The sequence below is a fragment of the Typha latifolia genome, chromosome 1 (genome assembly GCF_019914945.1).
Source record: "Typha latifolia isolate L0001 chromosome 1, TyphaL0001v2, whole genome shotgun sequence".
Classification (NCBI taxonomy): Eukaryota; Viridiplantae; Streptophyta; class Magnoliopsida; order Poales; family Typhaceae; genus Typha; species Typha latifolia.
Genome location: NC_133086.1, coordinates 22712259 through 22735051, shown reverse-complemented (window position 1 = coordinate 22735051; position 22793 = coordinate 22712259). Strand labels below are relative to the sequence as shown.

Sequence of the window (22793 nt, the reverse complement as noted above, 5' to 3'; positions counted from 1 at the left end):
CAACTAGGACTTTATCAGGCATCTTAATCTTGAATAGTGTAGCTCTTGTTCATGCATAATTTGAAGGCTGTAATATTGTGACCTCAAATTTATTTCTACCAAAGGACAATACTAATCATAATTTTATAAGCCAAATACATGCGTTATATAGGTAAACTAAGGTATCATTTAGGTTGTTAACAAAAGTAAATGATGAGCTATATTCGACTATCACCTTCTCCATATGTTTCCTGAATACCATGAGTCGAGAAAACAGTGGAATCCATATGACAATAGGAAGCAAGCCCTTGATTTATCTTGTGCATTTCGAATTCTTCTCCTTGCTTCATCTTTTAATCCGGGACTTCCAGATATTATAACAGCTCCATTGACCTGGCTACAACTACCTTAGTTCTCAGTAAGAGAAAAAAATAAAGGAAACTTAAGAATACATGACAATATACCTTTTCAGTGTATTTCAATGCCATGTGCAATGCAATCCTTGCACCCATTGAATATCCAACAAGAATAACCCCTCCATCAGTTATATCACTTATCAATTTTATCAATACACCCGCAACAAATTCAATTGATATTTTGAATTCTTCTTTGGATATCCCATCAATATGCCACTGCATTAAGGATTCTCCATGGCCCGGGAGATCAACAGAAATAGTTCTTGCATAAGGCGACAAAGCCTTCATAATGGGGATCCAATCTTGACTTGCACCCAGAAACCCATGAAGAAAGATAACTACCTTTCTCTACATCAATCCAATCATGCTGCTATTAGAAAATATATGTCAAGAAGATTAATCTCATTATGCAACAGATTAGTATTCTTGTAACTCAAATATATCTTAGTCATCTAATAATCTACTCAAGGCAAAATTTTAAATTTCGACCTGCATGAAGAATACTGACTGAAAGAAAAAGAAAACTGAACAGTAAAGAAAATGAATTAGGAGTTGACTAAATAGAAAAGATAAACGATCTCCTGATCCTATCTTGTTTTCCCACTTACACATGATCATTTTAGTCAAGTGACATTCTAAATTTTATTGTCCTAAAAAAATTCTGAAAGTCTTTCTAATCTTTGTTTTCTAAAATAGATCTATTTTCAATGAGAAAATGTTGAAACATGACACATGCGTTGGTTTCAATGAGAAAATTTGTAAACATATGCTTGATAACACATTCTGAAAGAAGGTTCTAGGCATTTTAGATTGTGAGGGCTGGAAATAGAAATAAAGAGTAACTGCCAGGTGACTACAATTGGCAAGACGTAGTTAACACAAATTAAAATAACACTTTAATTATAAGCATGGAAAGTACAAAAAGATTAAATTTGTCTAGAAAATGAACTGAACTGATAAAAGTTTTAGTTCTGATGTTCAATCAACCATTGCAAAATACATACTACACCTGATGAGTTTTGTTAGGGTAAATAATGCTCACATTCGTACTGGAACCAGCCTCTTGCAATTTGAATAGACAAGAAAGATCATTGCCATCAACTTGTATATAGCAGGACCTAAGTTGTTCTTCAGTGCAAGTCCTCTGAATTCTCTCATTATTGATTTGGAAATATTGAGTTAAATTGTGTGCATCTTCAACTGAAGCTTCCATTCTACCACCATTTGGATGTATACAAGTATTTATACCTTTATCTGTTACATCTTCTTTTAACCATCGATATGTTCCAAGTCCATGAGCCATAACTCCAGTTGGAACCCTCTTTTTCATTTGACAGACTGCAGCATGCTGTATCTCAAGATAGTGTGCAAACTGTACATATGCTAACAAACTTAGACTACTTTCAAATGCACTGCTGACAACAGCAACCTTGTCATGTAACTGAGCCCATTCTGCTATGAGTGCTGTATTTTCAAACCCCCCAACAACACTTGGTTTGATAACCTGAACATTAAACCAGGTCATGCTGACTAAAATAATACAAGTCTAAATTCCTAATGGTTATACCGATGATTACTTACTAAAGCAACAATTCCTGGATGCACAAAATTTTGGAGCTGATGTAGGACATCTCCTTTAAGATTGTCAATAGTCTCGTCTAGAGCTACAGGTAAGCCAGAGTCTTCGCAGAACTTAATAATATCATCATGATGGTCTACAGGTTCCTGTAACATTTAAAACAAAATAAAGACCCTCAAGAAGATAAAAAAGAGAGAAGTTAGAAAAATATGTCTAACCAAGAAAACACAATTCTTTTGTCCTTCTGAAGATCAACAGAACTATCAAAAAGAACATTCCTAATTTACCAGAATGAGGTATTCTATCTTGAGATGATTATGCTGCCAAACTAAATTACTCCCACATGTATTAATCAAATATGGCTAGCTATACACGCATATGGAGAAAATAAAATTACACTGTAAGTAACAAATATGATACCTTCCAGTGCCTGAGCAACATATAGAGAGAGAAATTATACCCTAATTATAGGTGATGCTTTCACCATTTGGCTGGCGAACTACCAAAGCAACAAGACGATAAGTTTAACGTCTGCAACAAAAATAAAGATGCTCCCCCCTACTAATAGGTATCACTGTCTGCACACAATATGCTTCTGTAGTCTGTTAGCACATTCAACTTTGTGTGAGTATATTAAAGTATTCAACAGCTAGTTCTGTCCCCTAGAGTAATCACACATTCTGCATTGAGCCTACGCCAGGTTTAAGTTGGCCCATCCTAGTTGAAAAATTAAGTATAGAGTGTGACCACCTTGTTGCTCATCAGCATTTACATGGAGTACCATATGGTGGGGGCATTTGCACAAAAGGCTCTTCAATTTTCAATATAACAAAAATTATATGCATTAGATACGCATCTAGTATAAAAATAAATACTCAGTTTCAAAAGTCCAATCTTACTATTAACAAAAAATTTAAGAGTTTTTTATGCAAAGAGCCCCACAAGGTATATGGAAACAAAACTGAGGAAAAACTCTTCAGATAATCTAGTTGCTAACTGTTACATGCTTATACAATATGCTTATACGGCTATACGCAACTGTATGACATATTCTCTGGACTAGGTTAGCATGTTTGTTGAGACCTCTCACTGGTATTATAAAAGATATGCATAAAAAATGCCAACTTTCACCTATAATAAGTTGAGATTATACCTCAATGTATTGTAGATTAAAGCACTTCACTTTAGATCCAAACAGAATTGCCTCTTCATATGTCCACTTCTGATTTGCATCTACACGGATGTTGACCTTATAACCAACCACTTCTCTTATTTTTTGGATGACAGCTGCATCATCAATGGGATTTTCTCGACGTGCAACCTTTGCAAAAAGAATCAGTCAAGAAATAGTCAATACATGGAAATGGAAAATGTAAAAGATTGCTCATATTGCAATTTGAACTACTGGCAATTTAAAACTTCGTAACAAAAAAAGTACAGCCTGGATTTCCCACTACAAAACCATACAAAGTTATGCTATATCAATGATCAAACTAATGTAGAAATGTTCAATTTAGTGAAAATAAACTTTTTCATGCTAGTTTAGTTCATTGGTCATTTGGTTGTAATAACTTTCATAAGATTTGACTCACAAGTTTAATTAGTACTTCCATTATATTAAATACCTTCAGTTTTATTGTGGTGAAGCCTTCATCAACCAGCTGAGAGACAACATGAGCTACCTCTGCTGGATTTCCATTACAATCTACAAGGGCACAAATATCTATACTTGCTGAATTCCCAGGCTTAACTGACTTTGTATCTCTATAGGAGCTCATGCATCCACTCACAAGATCTGATAAATTAGATCCACAACGTGCAGCTAGAGCATTAAGTATAGCCATCTCCAGACCACATCTAACACTTGGATATAGAGAAGAAGGCTGAAAATGAATTAAAGTCAATAATTTGTAACAGATTAAAAAAAAAAAAAAAACACGTGAAGTTTCAAATAATAGGTTAAGAAAGGTATCAAAAATATTCTCACAGGAATTCCAAGGCTTCTCCATATCCAGGAAGAGAAGGATCCTTTCAGGAGAGGAAGAAGACAACCTATATCACATCCTTTCATCCTGTGGTGCAGAAAATTTAGTTGCTCTTCAACATCTAACAGATTTTCCTCATGAATTTCAATTGGTGCAACCTGTTTAAAAGTTAACATAAACCAGTAATTCAAAACTAGTATGCCAATAATAAGTAATCACCAATTAACCACTAAACATCAAATAACGGATACTGTTTCAGTGAGATATCAGACACCTGGCACAGAGTGTGCTGGTTTTAGTTAAGACTAATCAAATGGGTATATTTGGTATTCATTTTTCCAAATTAAAAGTTGAATTTAGAGAAGAATAAAGAGGAGAACTAGATGAAAGCTATGAGGGATTTAAGATTTTTTTTCCAATCTTATCAAAAGATTATATATATAATTTTTTTTTCTTTTTTTCATTCTCTTAAATATTTCTTTTGTTTTACACTTTCGAAACTAATTTGGGATTCTTTACTTAAATATTAGATCTATCATTTGTAAGAGTCTTTCTATATAGATTTAGCATTTTAGTGATAGATCTATGAGAAATAGTCTTTAGAAGAAAGGAATCAAAGAGGAATTGATTTCTCCCAAAGTTTGCACTAAATTTTAAAAATATTTAAAATTAATATGTCAAATGCATCCAAATTGGGTCAAAATTGGTGTAAGAACATATTAGATTAACTCCACATTAGTTGATTTGAACTTTATAATCTTTGGCTAAAAATTCAATATAATTAGAAATTATATGATAAAATAGATCATTTCTGTGCTAAATCATATTTTTCCTTGACTATTGCTATGTCTTTAATAAAACAAGTTATTTATAACATTGACTAGGAATTAAAGACTCTAATATAACTTTTAATACATATATTCAAACCCTAAAAATATATGCGTGTCAGTAGGCGTGCTAGCAAGGAATCAATATGGCACATCTCATTAGCACAACAATTCTTACATCAAATGAACATGCAATTAAGGCTTATACATACTTTTAATTTTACCTACATATGAATTCTTATATCTGGCAAACAATCAAATGGTTGATTTTTAGAAAAAGAGGACGAATTTTTGCAATCTAAACATTTGAAGGATTTTTTTTTTTGCAAATTCCTTGGATGATGCTTTTTGTGAAAGATGATTGAACAATTGACATGACTGCATGGTTCAAAAAGACAAGCTTCAACAGTTCAACTAGTGTTGAGAGAGATCACAGATCTTCAAGAAAATCCATCACTAAAGTACATGCCAACATGTAACAGCAGTTCCCTTTAGGTCTACGGCAAGTCCCTGTGATGGTACATAGAGAGGATGCATATAGAAATTTGGAGTACATACTATTAAATTAATCTCTTTCTAAAATTTAAAGAATAACACAACTTTTCAAGAATTTTGGAGATATAGTAATTAGTTACTGGATGGATGCTTATCTTAAGATAGTAACTGCAGCCTAATTTTTTATCATACAGTGATAACTCATGAAGGAGAACAGACCTCACCAAATCCTATGCTATTGTCATCCAAAGATACAATCAAGATAAATCCTTCACGAAATAGCTCATTTGAAACATCACTAGCTGGACGTGAAGTAGGTGGTACAGAAAGCTGGATCCTGTAAGATAACAGAATTGAAAGAACCTTTGAACCATCATTAAACACTGAAAATATACATACGCTATACTGACCATCGAGACAAAATAAGAATGACATGATTGATTATATGTAAGAAAGTTACTTAACCTATATAACATATAGTCCATTTCCATGATCCTGCCTAAAGATAAGCCATTATCTGCATGTTTAGAATGTGAAACTCCCAAAAGAAAGCCTAATGCTTGATTTGCTGCTTGACGACTGGAAATATTTAAACCGCTGTTAAAGAAAGTAACAAACAAGTCAATACTTGTAGGATGGAAACAAGAATTTGGAGGAAATAAACATATAAATCTGGGAGACAAAACCTATGGAAATTTGCATTATCTGCAATGCAGCTCTGAACTTCTATCACAGAGTCACTCTGCTCCTGTTGTGATTTGACTAAAGCAACTTGTAGTTCCTCTTTGGTCTGAACTAGTACATGTTTCACGCTGCAAATTTAAGTCCAAAACCAGTAAGATGGAAGGGAAGCCCCAGGATCATGTGGAAGAGTTCTTCTCAAGCTTCCACAACCATGTAAGCTTCATGTTCTTAATTGTTATACAATTTTCCCATTTCAGCCAAAACCAACCAATAACTCCTGAATTTGGTTGCTACATGTTAATAAATAAGCTCCAAGCATAACTTGATACGTAGGCAGAAACTCTCATATGTTTTCTCGTGTCCAAGCTAATTATTGATAACTTTTGTTGTTTGCTGCAGGAAATCAGCTGTCTTCATAGTTTTGAACCAAAAAACATGAACAGGGAAGTTCCTCAATATTATTTTAAAAGAAAAGTTGATGACAATGATTAATAAAATTGCTTGTTTACCCAACACTGAATGGACCAAGACATTAATTTCTTATCTTTAAGATGTCGACATGAAAAATCAGTGATAGTTTATATGAAAGTAGTATAAAAAAATTACTTTAACATGTTAAAATATTGTGAAATTTATGTCTTCTTGACTTATGTAAAATATTTTTTTTCAAGATTTTGTTAACTTTCTCAGTAAAAAGTCAAAACCAGAAGAAAGCCAAAATTTCTGAAACTTAACAGACTTGATAATTCAATATCAATTAAGTAACAACACAGAAATAATGTGTTTGTATCGAAGCAGTCCGAGAAGTGAAAAGTGAAAACTACCATTAAATCATTAACCACAAATCTTCCATTTAAAATAGCAATCTAAATAGTTTATGTTGAGGCTAAATGAAATCTGATGGACTATATGCACAACTGGTTCTATCCAGATACCAGTGAATAATTTGAGAGCCTGGCAGAGCACAAACATCCGTAGAATGAAGTTGAACTAAAGGGGAAAAAATGAACTGTGTTTCGACTTTTGACATCGAAAGGAAAAGATAACTTCAAGTTCCTGCTACAAATGAAACAGATATTTTTACCTGTGTGCTGCACACAGCTTGGAAATAGAGACATCATGGGCTGTATAGAAGTACTTGTTCAAGATATCAGATTGTATGACATCTGCAACCGGTAGAAGACTGAAGATTGCACCACCATGATTGTTTATTATGATGACAGTTATAGGCTTCCTCCTTGCCCTTCAATATTGTAAATAATACTTTAAGATGAATGTATGGATTAGTGAGTTCATAAACTGAAACATGGATAATTGTGGTGCCAATGTTAACAAATCATAAGTTTCAAGTTCCAAGTTCCAACACTGTTAAGGTTATCTATGTGGTAGATGTTAAATAAGAAGAATGTACATATACAAAGTCAATGACAATTCACCAGAAGATATGATGTGTTGCAAAGAAATATTGGAAGAGTATCTGCAGACATATTTCTGGTTTACAGAGCTCTAGAAGTTCTAGAGTGAATATTTTTCTTTTGTAGATTACAGGGAAAGTAATATTCTTCAAGGATCTAATCGGCCCTCAACAAACAAGAGACATATACATACAAAGACTTTATCAGGCATTAAACCATATGGAACAGTGGGTTTTTCAGTAAACAATTTCTTAAGACTTAAGTACTTGCAGTTATCTCCCTATTGAACTATATGTCCTGAGTTATTATGCATAGAAATGTAATAAGATTTTTATGTTTATCGCACTACTTTATAGCTTAATCAGTTGCAAATAATTTAAACAAATTCATATCAGCAGAAGTTAATTGTATGTGCTGCAGCTGATACTGAAAGTATCGCAAAATAAGATACTGAATGTACCGCAAAAGAAGATACTGAAAGTATCTCAAAAGAGTTCTTGTTATATTATCATAGAATAAGAAACAAAGTCATAGTTGGCTAAACAATTATGACGGCATAATCATAAATACAATTGCCAATAAAAAGAACTTAAGAATGGTGAAAAAGCAAAATAATTGAAAAAAATATAGCTCTTAGAGGAATATAAGACATCCTTTCTGGTACATCAAGGAATATAGGCAAATCCTACCTAGTACATCACGTATTTACAACAACCAGCTCCACACTTTATCAGCATGACCTGCGCAGACTGACATAGTCCTTGTGGTGATAACTGAGAAACTTTATGCTGTTCAACTATGGAAGTGCTATCACTGCTATGTTTACCTACCAGCTGATTCGTTGATTATTACTTGTTTTGAACTATATCATTATTTAACTGACTAGAATCAAGAAGATACTTATGTACTTAAATTTGAATATGGGTAAATGTTCTTCATGAAAATACACTCAAGATGACTAACTGATAACAAGCTGAAAGCCTGAAACTATGTAGATTATCCATCCATGACAATGAACATTAAAGTAACTGCAATAAAATCTCACAAAATATGCTGAATATAAAACAACAAGGATAATTATTTGTAAATAGCACAACTGAATAAAGAAGAACAAAAGATTTTGCATAGGTTGGATGTGAAACCTTTGACTGAGAAGTGATAATCCATTTGTATCATGAAGGAAAGATACATCACCAATCATACATAGGACCTAAACATGACATATATCAAAACATGAGTATGTATTGTTAGTATTTCATGATTTCATCTATGAAGGGTGATACAAAGGAAACAAACTACAACAGAATGCAACTCTTTCATAAAGAATACTTAATGTTCGGCAATAAACTGAGAAGGTGAAAGCATGATGACTTAATAATATCTTGAGATGCAAATTTTTGTCTTCAAGTTAAAAGAAGGATTCATACCCGTTTGTTGCATCCTACTGCAAATCCAATAGCTGTGCTAAGCAGACCATCAATACCACTTGCTCCCCTGTTCCCGGCAACTTGTATACCATGGAAAAATGGATCATTATATGACAACAAATGTTCTCTATTGTTTGCAGACTTCAGCCAACCTCTCCCGTACATGTCCAAGTCCCTAATGACCATACTGTTCCCAACAAAAATTGCAGCATCATTGTCAAGTGTCTCTCCAATTACATGCGCAACATATGGCTCAGTCAGTAACAACTCAGATTGAAGCTGAAATGCTATCTCCCGTCCAACCTAGAATTAGTAGACATTATTTAGACAAGGCAAACTTATTCAGCTTTAGATACCTAAGTAGTCAGGAATAAAGCTAGATATCAAGAAAAGATCTTGATATTGACTTTAGTAGATTACTTTTTTAGCCCTGAATACATCAGATTTAATATATTAATATAATGGTATGGAGGACTGATGCCAACAGTTCATCATGGAAGAAAGGCACAACTCATTCAACGTCCAATTCTGAAATCCTTCGCACAGTTGTCACCTTCTGCAGAAGTTTCATAGCTAATTTTTCCAAATACCTTAGAGAAAATTTCTATTGAAATAGCGAATTTAACAATGGTCAAAAAAAATTCTAGGAAAAACAATGCCTAGGAAGATGTGAACAGTAAATCTTAAATTAGAAAATGGTTACGGTACACAAGAAAAAAAAAATTATCACGATGAGACACCAACAAGCAGGACGGAATTTAAAATTAGTGAAGCTTTCAGACCATCAGCACGAGGAGACAATTTGCTAAGATTGTTTTCCTTTTTTTTTGGGTTTAAAAAAGAAGCTAATTTCAAGGGATGGAAGAAACCAGATGGTTTAACTAATCAACCCTACACCCATTCCCCACCCTGCTCAAACTCTGAAAATGCTAAGAAAATTAATTGCACCATATGTGATAACACATGAACTATAAGCATATGAGTTTTAAAATTTTATAGAATGTTAGAGACAGAGAGAAACTAGATTATATAAAATAAAAAATATATATCTACTTCAAGCAAGATAGTTCTTACCACTGAATTTAGTTCTTTCAGAAGATTGGCCCATGTCCCTCTCTTCTTCGGCAAATGAATTTTACATAAAGCATCAGCAAACTCAGATATGGTACTCTGTATTCTATGAGTAACAATATGAGAAGGATCATGACGGCATGGGTGCCTGTCAACCAAGATATATGAAGGTGGTGAACAAAACTCCAGAAACTGACCAATGCGTTTGCTAGTAATCCTGCTACCAATCTGTTATTGATGTGAGCCATAAGCTTATAAGGGAATGCTAAAACATTAAATCAATAAACTGAAGGAAACAATTACTTGACTGATCCAAAATTTAACAACATTAAATTTAACTCTCAGACTCACAATAGTTGTATACAATTATTTTGATTTGCTGTCTCACATGCATTTCTGCAAAAATGAGCACATAAATTTAATTCAGAATAGAAAAGTTAAATATCATATAGCTGCTAGATAATCACCAAAGGCCACACAATTGCTATCATTGACATAATCCTTCCTCCTCCCTACTAACATTCAACAAGAAGTTCTATGCCCCTCATATTTTTTACGTGATTCTCCACCTTGATAAACTATTTCAAAGAAAAATCCTGGATAGCAAGACTGCAATCCTTTTTCCTTTTAGAATAATTTGGACTTGCCTTCTTAATTATTCTGATCCAACAGGATGACCCAATGAAGAAATATATATAAATACATAGAAGGGTCTCCCAATGTACAAGGCTCTGGTAATGGGCAGATCAGTACTTAAACAACTAACATACATTGCTGGAGAGGTTTTTCCCATGGCTTGAACCCGTGACTGCTTGCTGAAAACTGGGGCGCCTGGTGCTAACTAAACATACTCAATTTGCATATAAAGCCAGTAGCTACTGCACTGCAAGTAGTATAGGGCTATAGGGAGTTTCTCCCAAAACCACCTACCCATCTGACACATGCAACACTGAACAAAACAGTAGCGCAAAATGAAGTCCATGCACAGTAGTTGAATGGTACAATAGTACAGTAATTGCATACTACTAGAGAAACTTCTAAAGAATCTAAACATTGCATAGTACAATACCTATGTTTCTCTGTACATCTTAAAAAACTGTTCGTTAAACTAAGCATACCATCAGCAACATAGTAAAACATACAGGCATTTGATAAGACATACCTGAACAACTACATCTGGCTGTGCCCAACGCTTGACAGAATCAGAGAGCATAGCTTGATCCAGGTGGTCTATAAACAGAATGTTATCAAATTCTCTAGATGAAGTTAATGTTCTACGCAGCCGTAAACCTGACAAAATGTCAGCAACAACTGGCCAGGATAGGTGTTTAGCTAAAATAATAGCTGCCCAGATTTCATCTTCACAGTGGATAGAACCAATAAGTAGGAGCCCACGGTTTGATCTCTGTATTACTTCAAAAACCTCAGTGATTGGACCAGCATTTATATTCCAGGTGTCAAGTCTTTGCATTCTCATGTAACTTGTAAAGGGTTCCATAGATGTCAACCACAGATCTAATCCTCTTAAACATTCTAGCGTCCATTCTCTATGGCATTCCAATGGTTCTCTAAAGGGACAATTAATATGAACTGGGCCATGTGGTGCCTGAGTTGCACTATATACAGCAGCGTCAATAGTAGTGAGAACCATTCTTGCGGTAATCTGATCAGTAGGCGGAGGAAGACTAAAAAAAAATCTCACAAACTTGCCAAAATGATTGACCTGAAGCACCCAATAAGCACAAAAGCGTAAATGTTGGCACAAGATTCTAAGATTATAGAAACCAACAACATAGAGGTAATAGTAAGCATAAAGTTGATATCAGAAGATTGTTAAGACTTAAGATAATAGCAAGCAACAATAGAAAATGAAGTTTCAATGATATTTAGTATCTTCACAGAACCTAACCACTAATAACATACTTCAAATTTGTCATATTACAATTAAATATATTCTCCTGGAGTTTTACAAATTATTTGAGTATTTTACATTTTCAAAAATCAAATTGCAATTGTCTTTATGCTTCCACCTTTAAGGAACTTATTCTGAAAGAACATGGGATACTTTGACTCTTTGAGAAGAACTAGCAAATGAATGAGACAGAAAATCCCTCTTAAGAAAACCTCTCTATAAAAATGCAGGATCACATTACATGTTCTGGAACAAATTAGACAAATTAGACAAACTAGGTGGAGTAAGATAGCATTGCAAAGCTAAACCTAAGAAGCAGCATTCCATGTAGAGGGGCGAGAACATATTGCTCAATTACAATTGCCAAACCCCACATCATAGCTACTTGAGCAAAATGTGAGAAAGAAAAAATAAATTTCTAAATTAGGAGTATACATCCAAGAATCACCTTTGGTCCACATAGGATGACATGTAACTTTGTGCCTTTGTGCCAACATTGACACCAATACTAGGAGATATGAACAAGATTTCCTAGAATTGAACTTATATGGGAGATTTTAAACTTTCAGCAGCTTATTAGCTTGGGATTCTTGCAGGCCAAGTGACTTTGAAAATTCTTCAAGGCAAGGATGGTCGTGCCAATTGGCACGCCCTGTGCCGACCGACACGGCATATGGAGCTCTTTTTTTTTTTTTTTAAAGTTCTATCTTCATCAATCATTATCAAATCAATTTTAGTTGCTGTGCATGTTCAATATTCATATCATATCATAGAATAATTATAAAATTTATATTTGTATAAAGACTATGTGAGACTTTACAACAAATAATACTATTAGTGAATGAGTTTTGAAGATTATCAATAGTACTTAGTGCAACATTCTCTTGTTATATTTGTGCCGACAAATGAAGTCTTTGATCCTTCTCATCATGCTACATTCAACTATATATTAGTTTTAATTATTGAACTATTATAAATTAATATTATGTGTTGAACTTTATTATATGTTCAATTATATTTTAGAGTATTCAATCATATTATGAAATGTTCAGTCACTAATATTAGTTTAAATGAATGTATTAAATTATATTATATGTTGAATAATATTTATTTTTAACTGTTATGATAGGTCATTTATAAAAATAATCTAAAGATAAAATACTATAATGTAGGTTTTAATATATATATATTTAAATTAAAAACTAAAGATTGACATTTCGAATACCTCAAATATCTTTAAATATCCTAAAAGTTTTATTAAAATATTATAAATGCGTGCCAGTAGCATGTAGGAGCGTGCTGAGGCATGCCGTGCCGATGGTGGCACAACCATTGTTGCTTCAAGGTAAATTTAGCAAAATTGAGTACTCCATTTTTACCAGAATTTTTTTCACAAAATTTAAAGCTTAAATAAGCTTCAGGGGGTATTTGATAAAATAGAATGACAAATAATAAAGTTAATGACTATAAGAAGAGTATACCTTGGTACTTGCCTACTTGTTATCCACTCTCCGATATATCAACAGAATTGCATATATGAATAAAAAAGCATGCAACATATTGTATATTTTTACATTGAAATGTATGACAGAAAGATCTCTCGGACAAGGCATGCTAGGCCTTGCCAGTAAAGTTGGGAAGGTGACAAAGGCATGACAAGCCATGCTACATGTGCTGACAGAGAAAATCTAATCCTAACCATGTTCAGATGCCCTTAATGCTATGGCATGAAAACTTTGGTCACATGCATAAGCTATTAGTCTATTACTAAACTACAATAAGTAGGATACCAAACTAGTTCAACTAATTCTAGCTAGAAATATGAGACAACCAACAAACTAGACAAACAGGTACTAGTTCATCAAAAGATGTGTAAAGTCTGTAGATACAATCAAGATGTGCAATTTTCGTATGCTATTAGATGCTGATATAATTTGATGATGGTGCCAATGGCATGATAAAAGACACTTAAAATCTGATCCTAACACATATTCACAATGCCCTTATGATACAGCATGAAAATCCTTGGTCACATCCATAAGCTATTACTAAACTACAATGAGTAGAATACCAAATTAGTTCAAAAAATTGTAGCAACAAAATATGAGATGACCAGAATGATGTGTAAAGCCTGTAGTCACAAGTGGGATGTGTGAATTTTTTATGCTAATAGATGCAGGTAGAATTTCCATGTGAGATGACAACATTGTAGATAAAAATCATAGAGTTTACTGTTATTGAATTATCTGCTCAATGAAATGCAAGTGACTAAGAGTCTAGGATAAAACTTTTGGAATTATATATAATGTATACTATGAATAAGCTGATAATTTGCTTTTCTTAATCACAATAATCAGAAATAAGTGGCCTAAAATATTAGAGACCTGATCAATGGCTTGGTTTGCTCCTGTATCATGCAGCTCCGGAGGACGATCAGCTGTGAGTAGCACAAGAGGTACAAAATCTTGACTTGCTTCCACCACCTACACAATAACCTTGATGAAAATATTGCACAGAATTATATAAAACAAACTCCTTTCCATTTGCAAATTTTGGAAAAAAGAAAATGTAGTTCTAAGATAGAAGAAAGAGGATTCAAATAAAAGGACGAAAATAACCCTGGAATAATTGTACAACACCGACAAAGTAAGCAATTAGACAACCATAAATTTAAAAAAGGTATCATAATACATATCCTCATGTAATGCTTCAGAACATAAAATAAATATTCACGATGCTCACCGCAGGAAGAAGATTTGATACAGCAGTTCCTGATGATGTTATGACTACTGCAGGTTTATTGGAACCTCTTGCATAACCAACAGCATGAAATCCAAGTGAACGTTCATCATAACATGATATGCAAGTTGTCAAGGAATGGCCACAAGCAGAAATTGCAAGTGGAGATGATCGTGATCCTGGAGCTATACAGAAATACTAAAAAGAAAAGTGGTGAGAAATATATTCAACCTCTAACAAGACTCCTGTTGAATGAATAAACTCACCGTCAAACCTAGTCTAACACATTCTTCAACAATAAGAGATGCCCATGCTAGATTAATATTGGAAGTCTCCTTTACTGATAAATTGGTTAAATTGGAACCAAAACACTGTCAGAAAAAACAAAGAATAAAATTAGTCTCTGCAGAAAAAAAAAAGAATCATGTTTCAATTTATAGTTCAAAATATTCCTGCAGATTGCATCCTCAATCTTTGGCTATGCAATGTTTCCTATTTCATAATAAATGACAACAATCTACAGTATGTCTGTTCAACTCATATAGCTATTTCTTGACTGCTAAATAGTAAATCAATGAAAAGACACTCTTATGATCTTATCCTATGCCATGTGATTTAAAGACAGTTTATACTTTGTATGAAAGAAAAAAATATATAGGAGGGCTATATTAAAATGAAATTAGGCAAAATTACCATGTTAGCAGTGAAAGAATATGTAGGTGAATACTGAATATATGACTGGTAAAAAGTTGGAGGCTCCTCCTGCGACAAAACGACAATTTAATAAATCTCATGGTCACAATTTACTTAAAGGTGACACAATTTAAAATCTTAAACCACAATTTATGGGGCACAGGCACTATCTTGAGAACATAAGATTTGCACTGAACTTATGTCAACTAAAAATAGCATAACATTTTTGAGCTTTGAAATGACATATAGTGTATTAATTCATTAACTATTTTAATAGCTTAATTTGTTAGAAAATAATAGTTTTTATACTTATATTCTAACACTCCCTTTTACTACTTGGCTTGAGATATTTTAATAGGCTTAAGAAATTAACTTGACTTAAATGGAGATGTTTTATATTTTTAAACGAAGATGCGCATGACGAGATTTGAACCCATGACCATTTGCTCTGATACCTTGTGAATTCACCAGCTACTCTAAAAATTTAGGTTATTTGGGAATAATAGTTTTTATACAGGTTGATTATAAATTGCCCCTCTATAGTTACACCAAAAATCAAACTACCCCCCTAAAGGTTTAGGAAGATAGTTTGATTTTAAGCATAATTATAAGGAGACAATTTGTAATTTACCCTTTTTTATTTATATTCTAACATATTGAAATTGAACATTGACAAGTCAACTCCAAACATATTAAGTTGAAAATTTGAAGCTCAAGAAAACTTGTGAGTAAAGAAGATACCTTTTGCATACATTTAGCTTCAGCATCTATTCTAGCAAGAACTTCAGCATTCAAGTATACCTAGGAATGTCAGGCCAACAAAAAGGATTAAGAAGGCAAGATATAATTCAAAGAACAGATGAATTCATCCAAAAGATAAATAGATTGGGTAGCTTCCTAAGTAAAAAGTATATTGAAAATTAATTCCATCTTAGTTCTTTCATATTCTCAGTTGGCATTACAATAAAATTCATGAGTTCTTACTCCCTATGTCCTCAAAACATCAGAAATTTTTTTTCACTAACCTAATGAAATCAACTAGGTTGAAGGATACTTTTGGTTAAAACGATTTTCTCCATCATTCTGTCATTAATGTGGAGTTTGTTTCTTTTTTATAACTAATGTAGAATTCTAAACTGTTCCTTTTGTTCTATTTAATGCTAAAATGCTAGTAATGTTTCCATGTTCTAAGGCCCATTATATTAGTTGCAAAATTTCCCAATTTTCTTGAGGAATTTCATAGCACCTTTAGAGGTTGATTTCTTCCAGCTAAAATACTAGTTCTTCATTAGGAACTTGCTATTGTAGTTCATTTCCAATTAAGCTAATTTTCTCTCAGCAAGGTGAGATGTCAGTCATTTCTCCTCTTGAATTTAAAGGTCTCTGGAAACTAAAAACATGTCTACTTAGTTATGTGTGTCCCTCAAGATTTCTCATGAAAATATGTTTGGATGTCATCTGGAGCAATGGTATGTATGAAGCACTATTCCACTTTGCTAGCAATTCTGTTAAAGTGCAACTAAATACAAGTTGGATTGGAGGCTGTATCAAACCTAGCTATTATCATCAATGCTCCTTATTTTACAAGAAGTTAAGTAAAAGTAATTTTTTGGAAACATAAATGAGAAAAGAAATTAAATAATTCACTAAAGAGTGTGTCAATCAAGCACACTCAAACATACTGAATTTTGAAATGGATAATTACCATTTGAGCATCTTTATTCTCTATTGAATAAGGTTGTCCACATACGTGCTTGATCCATGATTCTTTATCATAAACACTAACTGACGCACCAAAGTTTATCATCTGCTAAAATACCATAAGAAGAAAAAAAACAGCTTATATTAATGAGACATTAGTATCATAACATTGAACTATATTTCAATGTATAGCGGATACATAAGATTGGAAATATCTTAACCTAGTCCGAAAACTAGAAAATGCAAAAATTTACTGCACTTCACATGTGAATACAATTTATCCCTAGGGAGCTTTGCTAGACTAACTAACTACTACATAGCATCCATGAGAAATTTTGCCAGACTTGATCAGTTGTCTCAAATGATCAAATCATGACAACAGGCACAGCAGCTATATTTCACACCTGTGCATGGTCATGGTACAGCTGATTAAACCTCAGCATCTACAGGGAACTAGTTATCCAGAGTCAAGAGTGTCATAGAAAATGAAAGCTCAGGGGAAAAGGTTGCATGTAGTAGCATCCAATACATTTGAAGTATTTTCACTAAAAGGGGCACCCAATTGCAGCAGAACAACAGATAGCATCAGCCATAAACATATTTTCCCTGTCAACTGCAAGAATCCAAGCAGACAATAGGATGCACGAAGAATAGGTGAAAGCAGAATCAGGAAAGATATTATTACATGAATATTCATTAGTAAATAATTGTGAACTAGAAGAAGGAAAATAAAACAGAAGAGCTGCATTTTCACACACTATAACAGCAAAGACATAACAAACTGATAAAGGCACTTTTGTATGGTAAAAAATCTACATGATGGCAGGTAAGATAATATGGAAATGAAAATCAATCAAACTTCCAAAATGGTATAAGAAAAATTATCGACTGCATTTACCTGGTGGATATGTGATTCAGCCATATAAACTGCTCTCTCAAAAGTATAAGATATTGAATCATCCCAAACCATTGTTGATGCTAATAAAGAGCAACCATCAAATTCATTCAGCTCGAGCTGTTACATTTGAATCTCAGTTTAGATGGCATAAAACTTATGATAGGAAATCTCTGTCAGTAAAAAAGCATCCCAGTGCACAAGGCTCCAAAGCAATCAACCTTACTCCCATTGTTGGAGAGGTTGTCTCCAGCCTCCAAGGCTTGAACCTATGAGGCCATAGCTAATTTGGGGAAAGGACACAACACTTTCTGTCTAACTAAGTAAAGCCATCTAGCAAGTAACTATGAATCAATTCCAAAAATAAACAGAAAAGGAAAGAATGAGACCTATTATAAAGAAGCATCAATTACTACAAAAGCTTGGCTTGTGAAAAGGCATAGAAGCTAACAACTTTGTACAATATGCATACCTTTTAACACATTTAATGTCTAAAAATGAGCATTGGGCCATTGAAGACTTTGAAGAATACACAAATGTCCTTATATTTAATACTCTGATGAAGTTCCTCGAGAAAAGCAATTTCATCCCATTCTGTTTACATTAGACTGCTGTCTGTTGTACAAATTGTTTCTGCATATTTTTCTTTATCTAGAGACTAATGTCAGTGTTAAGCAACTGCTAGAATATGTGCGCTAGGCAAGGTGCATATGCAAATTTATATGTGTGCCTTATAGATACTTATCTGCGAACCAATATTAATTAAACAGAAAGGAAATAAGTCAATAAAACAGTATATACTACATAGGTTCTCATGTCAGGTATACTAAAATATTTTGGTATATTAATAGGTCTTAATAGAATGTATTTTGACATTAATGCTTAGATAAGTTCCATCTGGGCTCTATGCTGGGTCGTTCTATTAGGTGCGGCAAAGGTGACACAAATGCATATGCAGAGGCAAACACTGCATTTTAAAACTACACTTCTGAATGTTAAGGTGCCCACAACCAATTGTTGAGGTTCAGAGCTTAGGAACATAACATTTGTTGGACTAGTGAACAGAAAATCAACAGATCTCCAGTATAAGCCCTTTCGACATTGAAAACCATATATTAGTAATAAACTATAAGTTGTAAATCTATTATATGAGATGTCAATATATAAGAAATATACATATGCATATGCCAAAAATGCCCATAGAATGGATACTACAATATTAGGCCTCATGCTAACATTGATATGAAGTTGCAAGAGATAATTAATAAAGATGGAGACACCATTCATTCCCCTAAATATGAAATGAAAAATGATGAATAAGGATCATAAAAGTTAAAAGTCCAACCAAATAGTTAAGGAATGCTTGATGGTTATAGTCAATTTGAAAATGCTTTAATGTGATTATGGTAATTGCTCCAGAAAATACAGTTATGAAGAATGTCTTTGCAAATTGCAACTTAGATATCATTTGCAGAAATCATGCAAGCCAACCAAGAGTTAAAGCAAATTCATCAGAAGGTTAGGTTTCTTCCAAATATGGTCATGAATATATAACATTTGGCACAACTAGAATGCCACATGAATACTAAAGTAGAATCATGTATATATCATGCATATATTGCACAAGTCAAAGGTAGATATTTTGACCTGAGGGATAAAGAAGTAGAAGGAACCAATTTTATCCTCCATTGAAGATTGTTTCTTGTCATAAAGGAGACCTATGGACCCATAGGCCCTTATCAGGTGTGAATCGCTTGAAAGATATCTACAGAAAAGTCAATCATGTTACAGCATATCCTATGAGATTATGTTAAATAACAGAAACAATTTTAAGGTGCATTTTTTTTCTTTTGATGAGAATACTCTAACAAGTCAAACAACACAGACACAACACAAGTACCTAATTTTCAAAAAGTAAAACAGTAAATATTTTATTACAACTCAGCCTCAAATTAAGCCGAGTTGCATATGATATTTCTAGTTGAGTGCTCATAGCCAGCGTCTCTACACAACTACACCTAAAACATAAGAAAAAAAAATTTGACTGATTAATACAGGAAATCACAACAAAAGGTGACGACAAGGGATTTGGGGAACTTTGATATAATTTCAGAAACATTAGAATTACTGATAAGGTGGACGCATAAGAACATGTATTTAAATTCCAAAGTACTTAAAACTTTAAAGCATAGACAAAATTATTAATCCCTTTTAGATCCATGTCCAATTATTCAAGGGCATTTATCTTTTTCCTGGACGACCTTCTTAAGTCTCGTTAACAGTCTTTTAGACATGATCGCTTCTGACTTGTGAATAACAGCCAGCAAATCTCATAAAATTTCGTTGAATACATAACAGGGTCCCTGCTTACTTGCAGATTGATGAAGGAAAGGCGCGTCATTGTGTTCCCCATGACTTCTTACAAATATGCTCAAAAGTTTTCTTCGACATAATTTCTGGCAGCACATGACAGAGGCACAGAGCTTCCTTAAAATCTATAGTTCTTCAGAGAGGGAAAAAAAGAAAAACCAAATGGAGATAAAACAAGAGAATCTCAGCTATATGTTCTATCCATTTCTCTTTTACTTTGGCATTTTCCCTTTGAGATATATAAAAATATATTCAATCATATGTTCCCCATCAGAGATTTTGGTATTTAAAAAAAGAGAAGGATGTAAAATTTGCACTAGTTAGACCATTGAGTGGGTCCAGAAGTTTTGTATGGGTTTATCCCTTGATATGCGTTCATTCTCGAAAAACTTCCAACCTTCGAGAGTTTCTGAAAAGGAAGATTTACTCTCTATATATATTAATAGATAGAAAGATAGGTATATATATATATATATATATATATATATAGAGAGAGAGAGAGAGAGAGAGAGAGAGAGAGAGATGACCTTCCAAGAAAACTGTATCCTTTTAAGATATGCGAAGAGCCACGTACACAAATTGAAGCTCCAACACCAGAAACTTCAAGCAATCTATCAAGTGAAGCCAATTCAAGGGACACCTCATGATTTTGCCTTGTTGAGAAATAAAACTGAGGATATGCTGACAAATCTTTACATTTACAGCACAGCAAATTCAATGCTTTCGTACTAGGAGGCACAAGTACCTGTAGCATTGCAGCAGTCTAAACACATTGGAGCCTTCTGTTCTTACTGTAGTGAAGAGCAATAAGGTCTCATCAAGTGGAAAATAAAATGCATTAACAAGAATAAACTATAAAGGCAGCCAATAACTTATAAGGAAGTAAGACGACATGTGCAAGCATGCATATATTTGTGTATCTATATTTGTGCATGCGTAAATTGTGTGTGCATGAAAGAGAGCGAGAGGCCTACAATCAATACTACTTGCATTAGAATCACATGGAAGAGTCATCCAATGAACTAGAGAAGTCCACATATTTAGATATTTAGAAGTCATTCCGTATGTGAATCAAAGGAAACTTGGGATTGATTTGATAAATCATGTACATATTCCAGAAGATGGCAAAGTGCGGATGTCTTGGTATGATTTAAATTGCTTAGATTGTTAAACATTTATATGCTAGAAGTAGTTTGTATTATAATAGAAGATGTAAATGAAGGTCACATCTCATGATCTCATCCCCTTTCACATATTTACCTTAACAACACATCTCTGTAATGATGTTATCACCCATGTATAGCCATGAACTCCAAGTCACTCTAAGATTGAAGATGATAATGCTCCTCATTAAGCAGTAACTCAAATGCGAAGGATGTAGACCTATCAACAGGAAAAGAACCAGAGCTATTCAAATGTTCAAATGAGAGATTTCTAGAAACATCACCTTGTAAGGACCCAAATGCAACCTAGACATGAAATGACCAGAGCATCCTTGGAGTGAGTGGACCATAATGTATTAAGGCTTAACATGCGTGAATAAGATTTATTTGATTGATATAGTTATATGTAGAGTTGAACAGTTAAATCCTCTCTTGAATGCAAAAAGTGGGGTCATTAAATTTAAATGCCTTTCTTGTACCATTTTATGTTATTGCAGATATAATGCTGAGTAACAGAAAGGAAGAAAACAATTACCATTTTACCATCTTATTCTCCAAGATATATCTGGATGTATCACAAGATTTACCAGAAGATTGGTAACTTAATGTGAGAAGGTATACTGCTAGTTCAATTTACCCTCATAGATGACAAGTTAATCCACTATAGGATGTTGGCCGTGGTCTTCATGATGCCTGAAAAACTAATTACTTTTCTGTCTGAATCATTTCAAGAAATTAATCTTAGCTAAGTTGCACCCTTGCATCCTTCACTAAAAACAATCAAGTCCTATTTCATTTCTAATAGTTTCGTGGTTCCCCTTTTTTGTCTTTTTCCCCTTCTAGAATCGTGATTTTGATTAGTCTTTCTAGCACTTTGAACCATTACTAATCATTCTTTGTATCCTCAATATCTGATACCTCCAACTTGTACAAATTTTGCCTAGTCTAGGAATGCCATTGAACCATACCAATGTCCTCATCAAGTCGACTCAAGCCTAGATGAAGAAGACATAGAGGTCATCTATATCTCCTAGAAAGATAGTTACTAATAGATTGCATGGCAGACCTATAGCACTTCTAGTTTTTGTTAATGTACATGTATCCTTATGTTAGACCTGAGGGACAACATACCTTGTATGATGTATATATATTATATACATCTTTTAGTGAGAAATAATACAGATCATTATTCCTAACATGGTATCAGAGCAAAACTAGGGCTTTGTTCAAAAGAGAAGAACCGGAGTCTCATCGCCCGCCAACGAAGAAGTCTCCGATGCAGAGCGATGATGTTGCCATTGTGCTTTATGTTCTTCATCTCCTTGAGGGACTTGATGACGATGGCATCTGCGAAGGAAACGACTTAGCTTTCACTTCCTTGCTCTTTTCAGCCTTGAGCATTTCATCTTCTTCTCTAGGGCGGCGTTATCCGCCTTGGCCTT

General features: G+C 33.6%; 1 protein-coding gene across 6 annotated transcripts in view; it reads right to left on the bottom strand.

Moving 5' to 3' along the window:
• The window catches only part of LOC140787755 (protein PHYLLO, chloroplastic), a 35540-nt gene that overhangs the window by 2015 nt on the left and 10732 nt on the right, over positions 1-22793 (bottom strand). The window contains exons 3-26 of one of the 6 annotated variants that reach the window (XR_012108887.1): positions 20716-20933; positions 19466-19583; positions 17822-17938; positions 16928-17032; positions 15964-16023; positions 15223-15291; positions 14796-14900; positions 14533-14727; positions 14175-14273; positions 11041-11601; positions 9882-10106; positions 8808-9110; positions 8523-8590; positions 7050-7208; positions 5968-6093; positions 5747-5878; positions 5501-5618; positions 3962-4117; positions 3600-3857; positions 3128-3295; positions 1977-2120; positions 1405-1899; positions 444-762; positions 215-372 (exon numbers count right to left, since the gene is read on the bottom strand). Coding sequence is in view for 2 of the 6 variants with exons in the window: in XM_073136852.1 (XP_072992953.1) it covers positions 215-372; positions 444-743; positions 1405-1899; positions 1977-2120; positions 3128-3295; positions 3600-3857; positions 3962-4117; positions 5501-5618; positions 5747-5878; positions 5968-6093; positions 7050-7208; positions 8523-8590; positions 8808-9110; positions 9882-10106; positions 11041-11601; positions 14175-14273; positions 14533-14727; positions 14796-14900; positions 15223-15291; positions 15964-16023; positions 16928-17032; positions 17822-17938; positions 19466-19583; positions 20716-20933 (4457 nt within the window). In the remaining 4 variants the exon portion in view is untranslated. Of the gene's footprint in view, positions 1-214; positions 377-443; positions 766-1404; positions 1900-1976; positions 2121-3127; positions 3296-3599; positions 3858-3961; positions 4118-5500; positions 5619-5746; positions 5879-5967; positions 6094-7049; positions 7209-8522; positions 8591-8807; positions 9111-9881; positions 10107-11040; positions 11602-14174; positions 14274-14532; positions 14728-14795; positions 14901-15222; positions 15292-15963; positions 16024-16927; positions 17033-17821; positions 17939-19465; positions 19584-20715; positions 20934-22793 lie in introns of all 6 variants that reach the window. The other 5 variants (XR_012108886.1, XR_012108889.1, XR_012108890.1 and 2 more) reach the window with 5 other exon arrangements.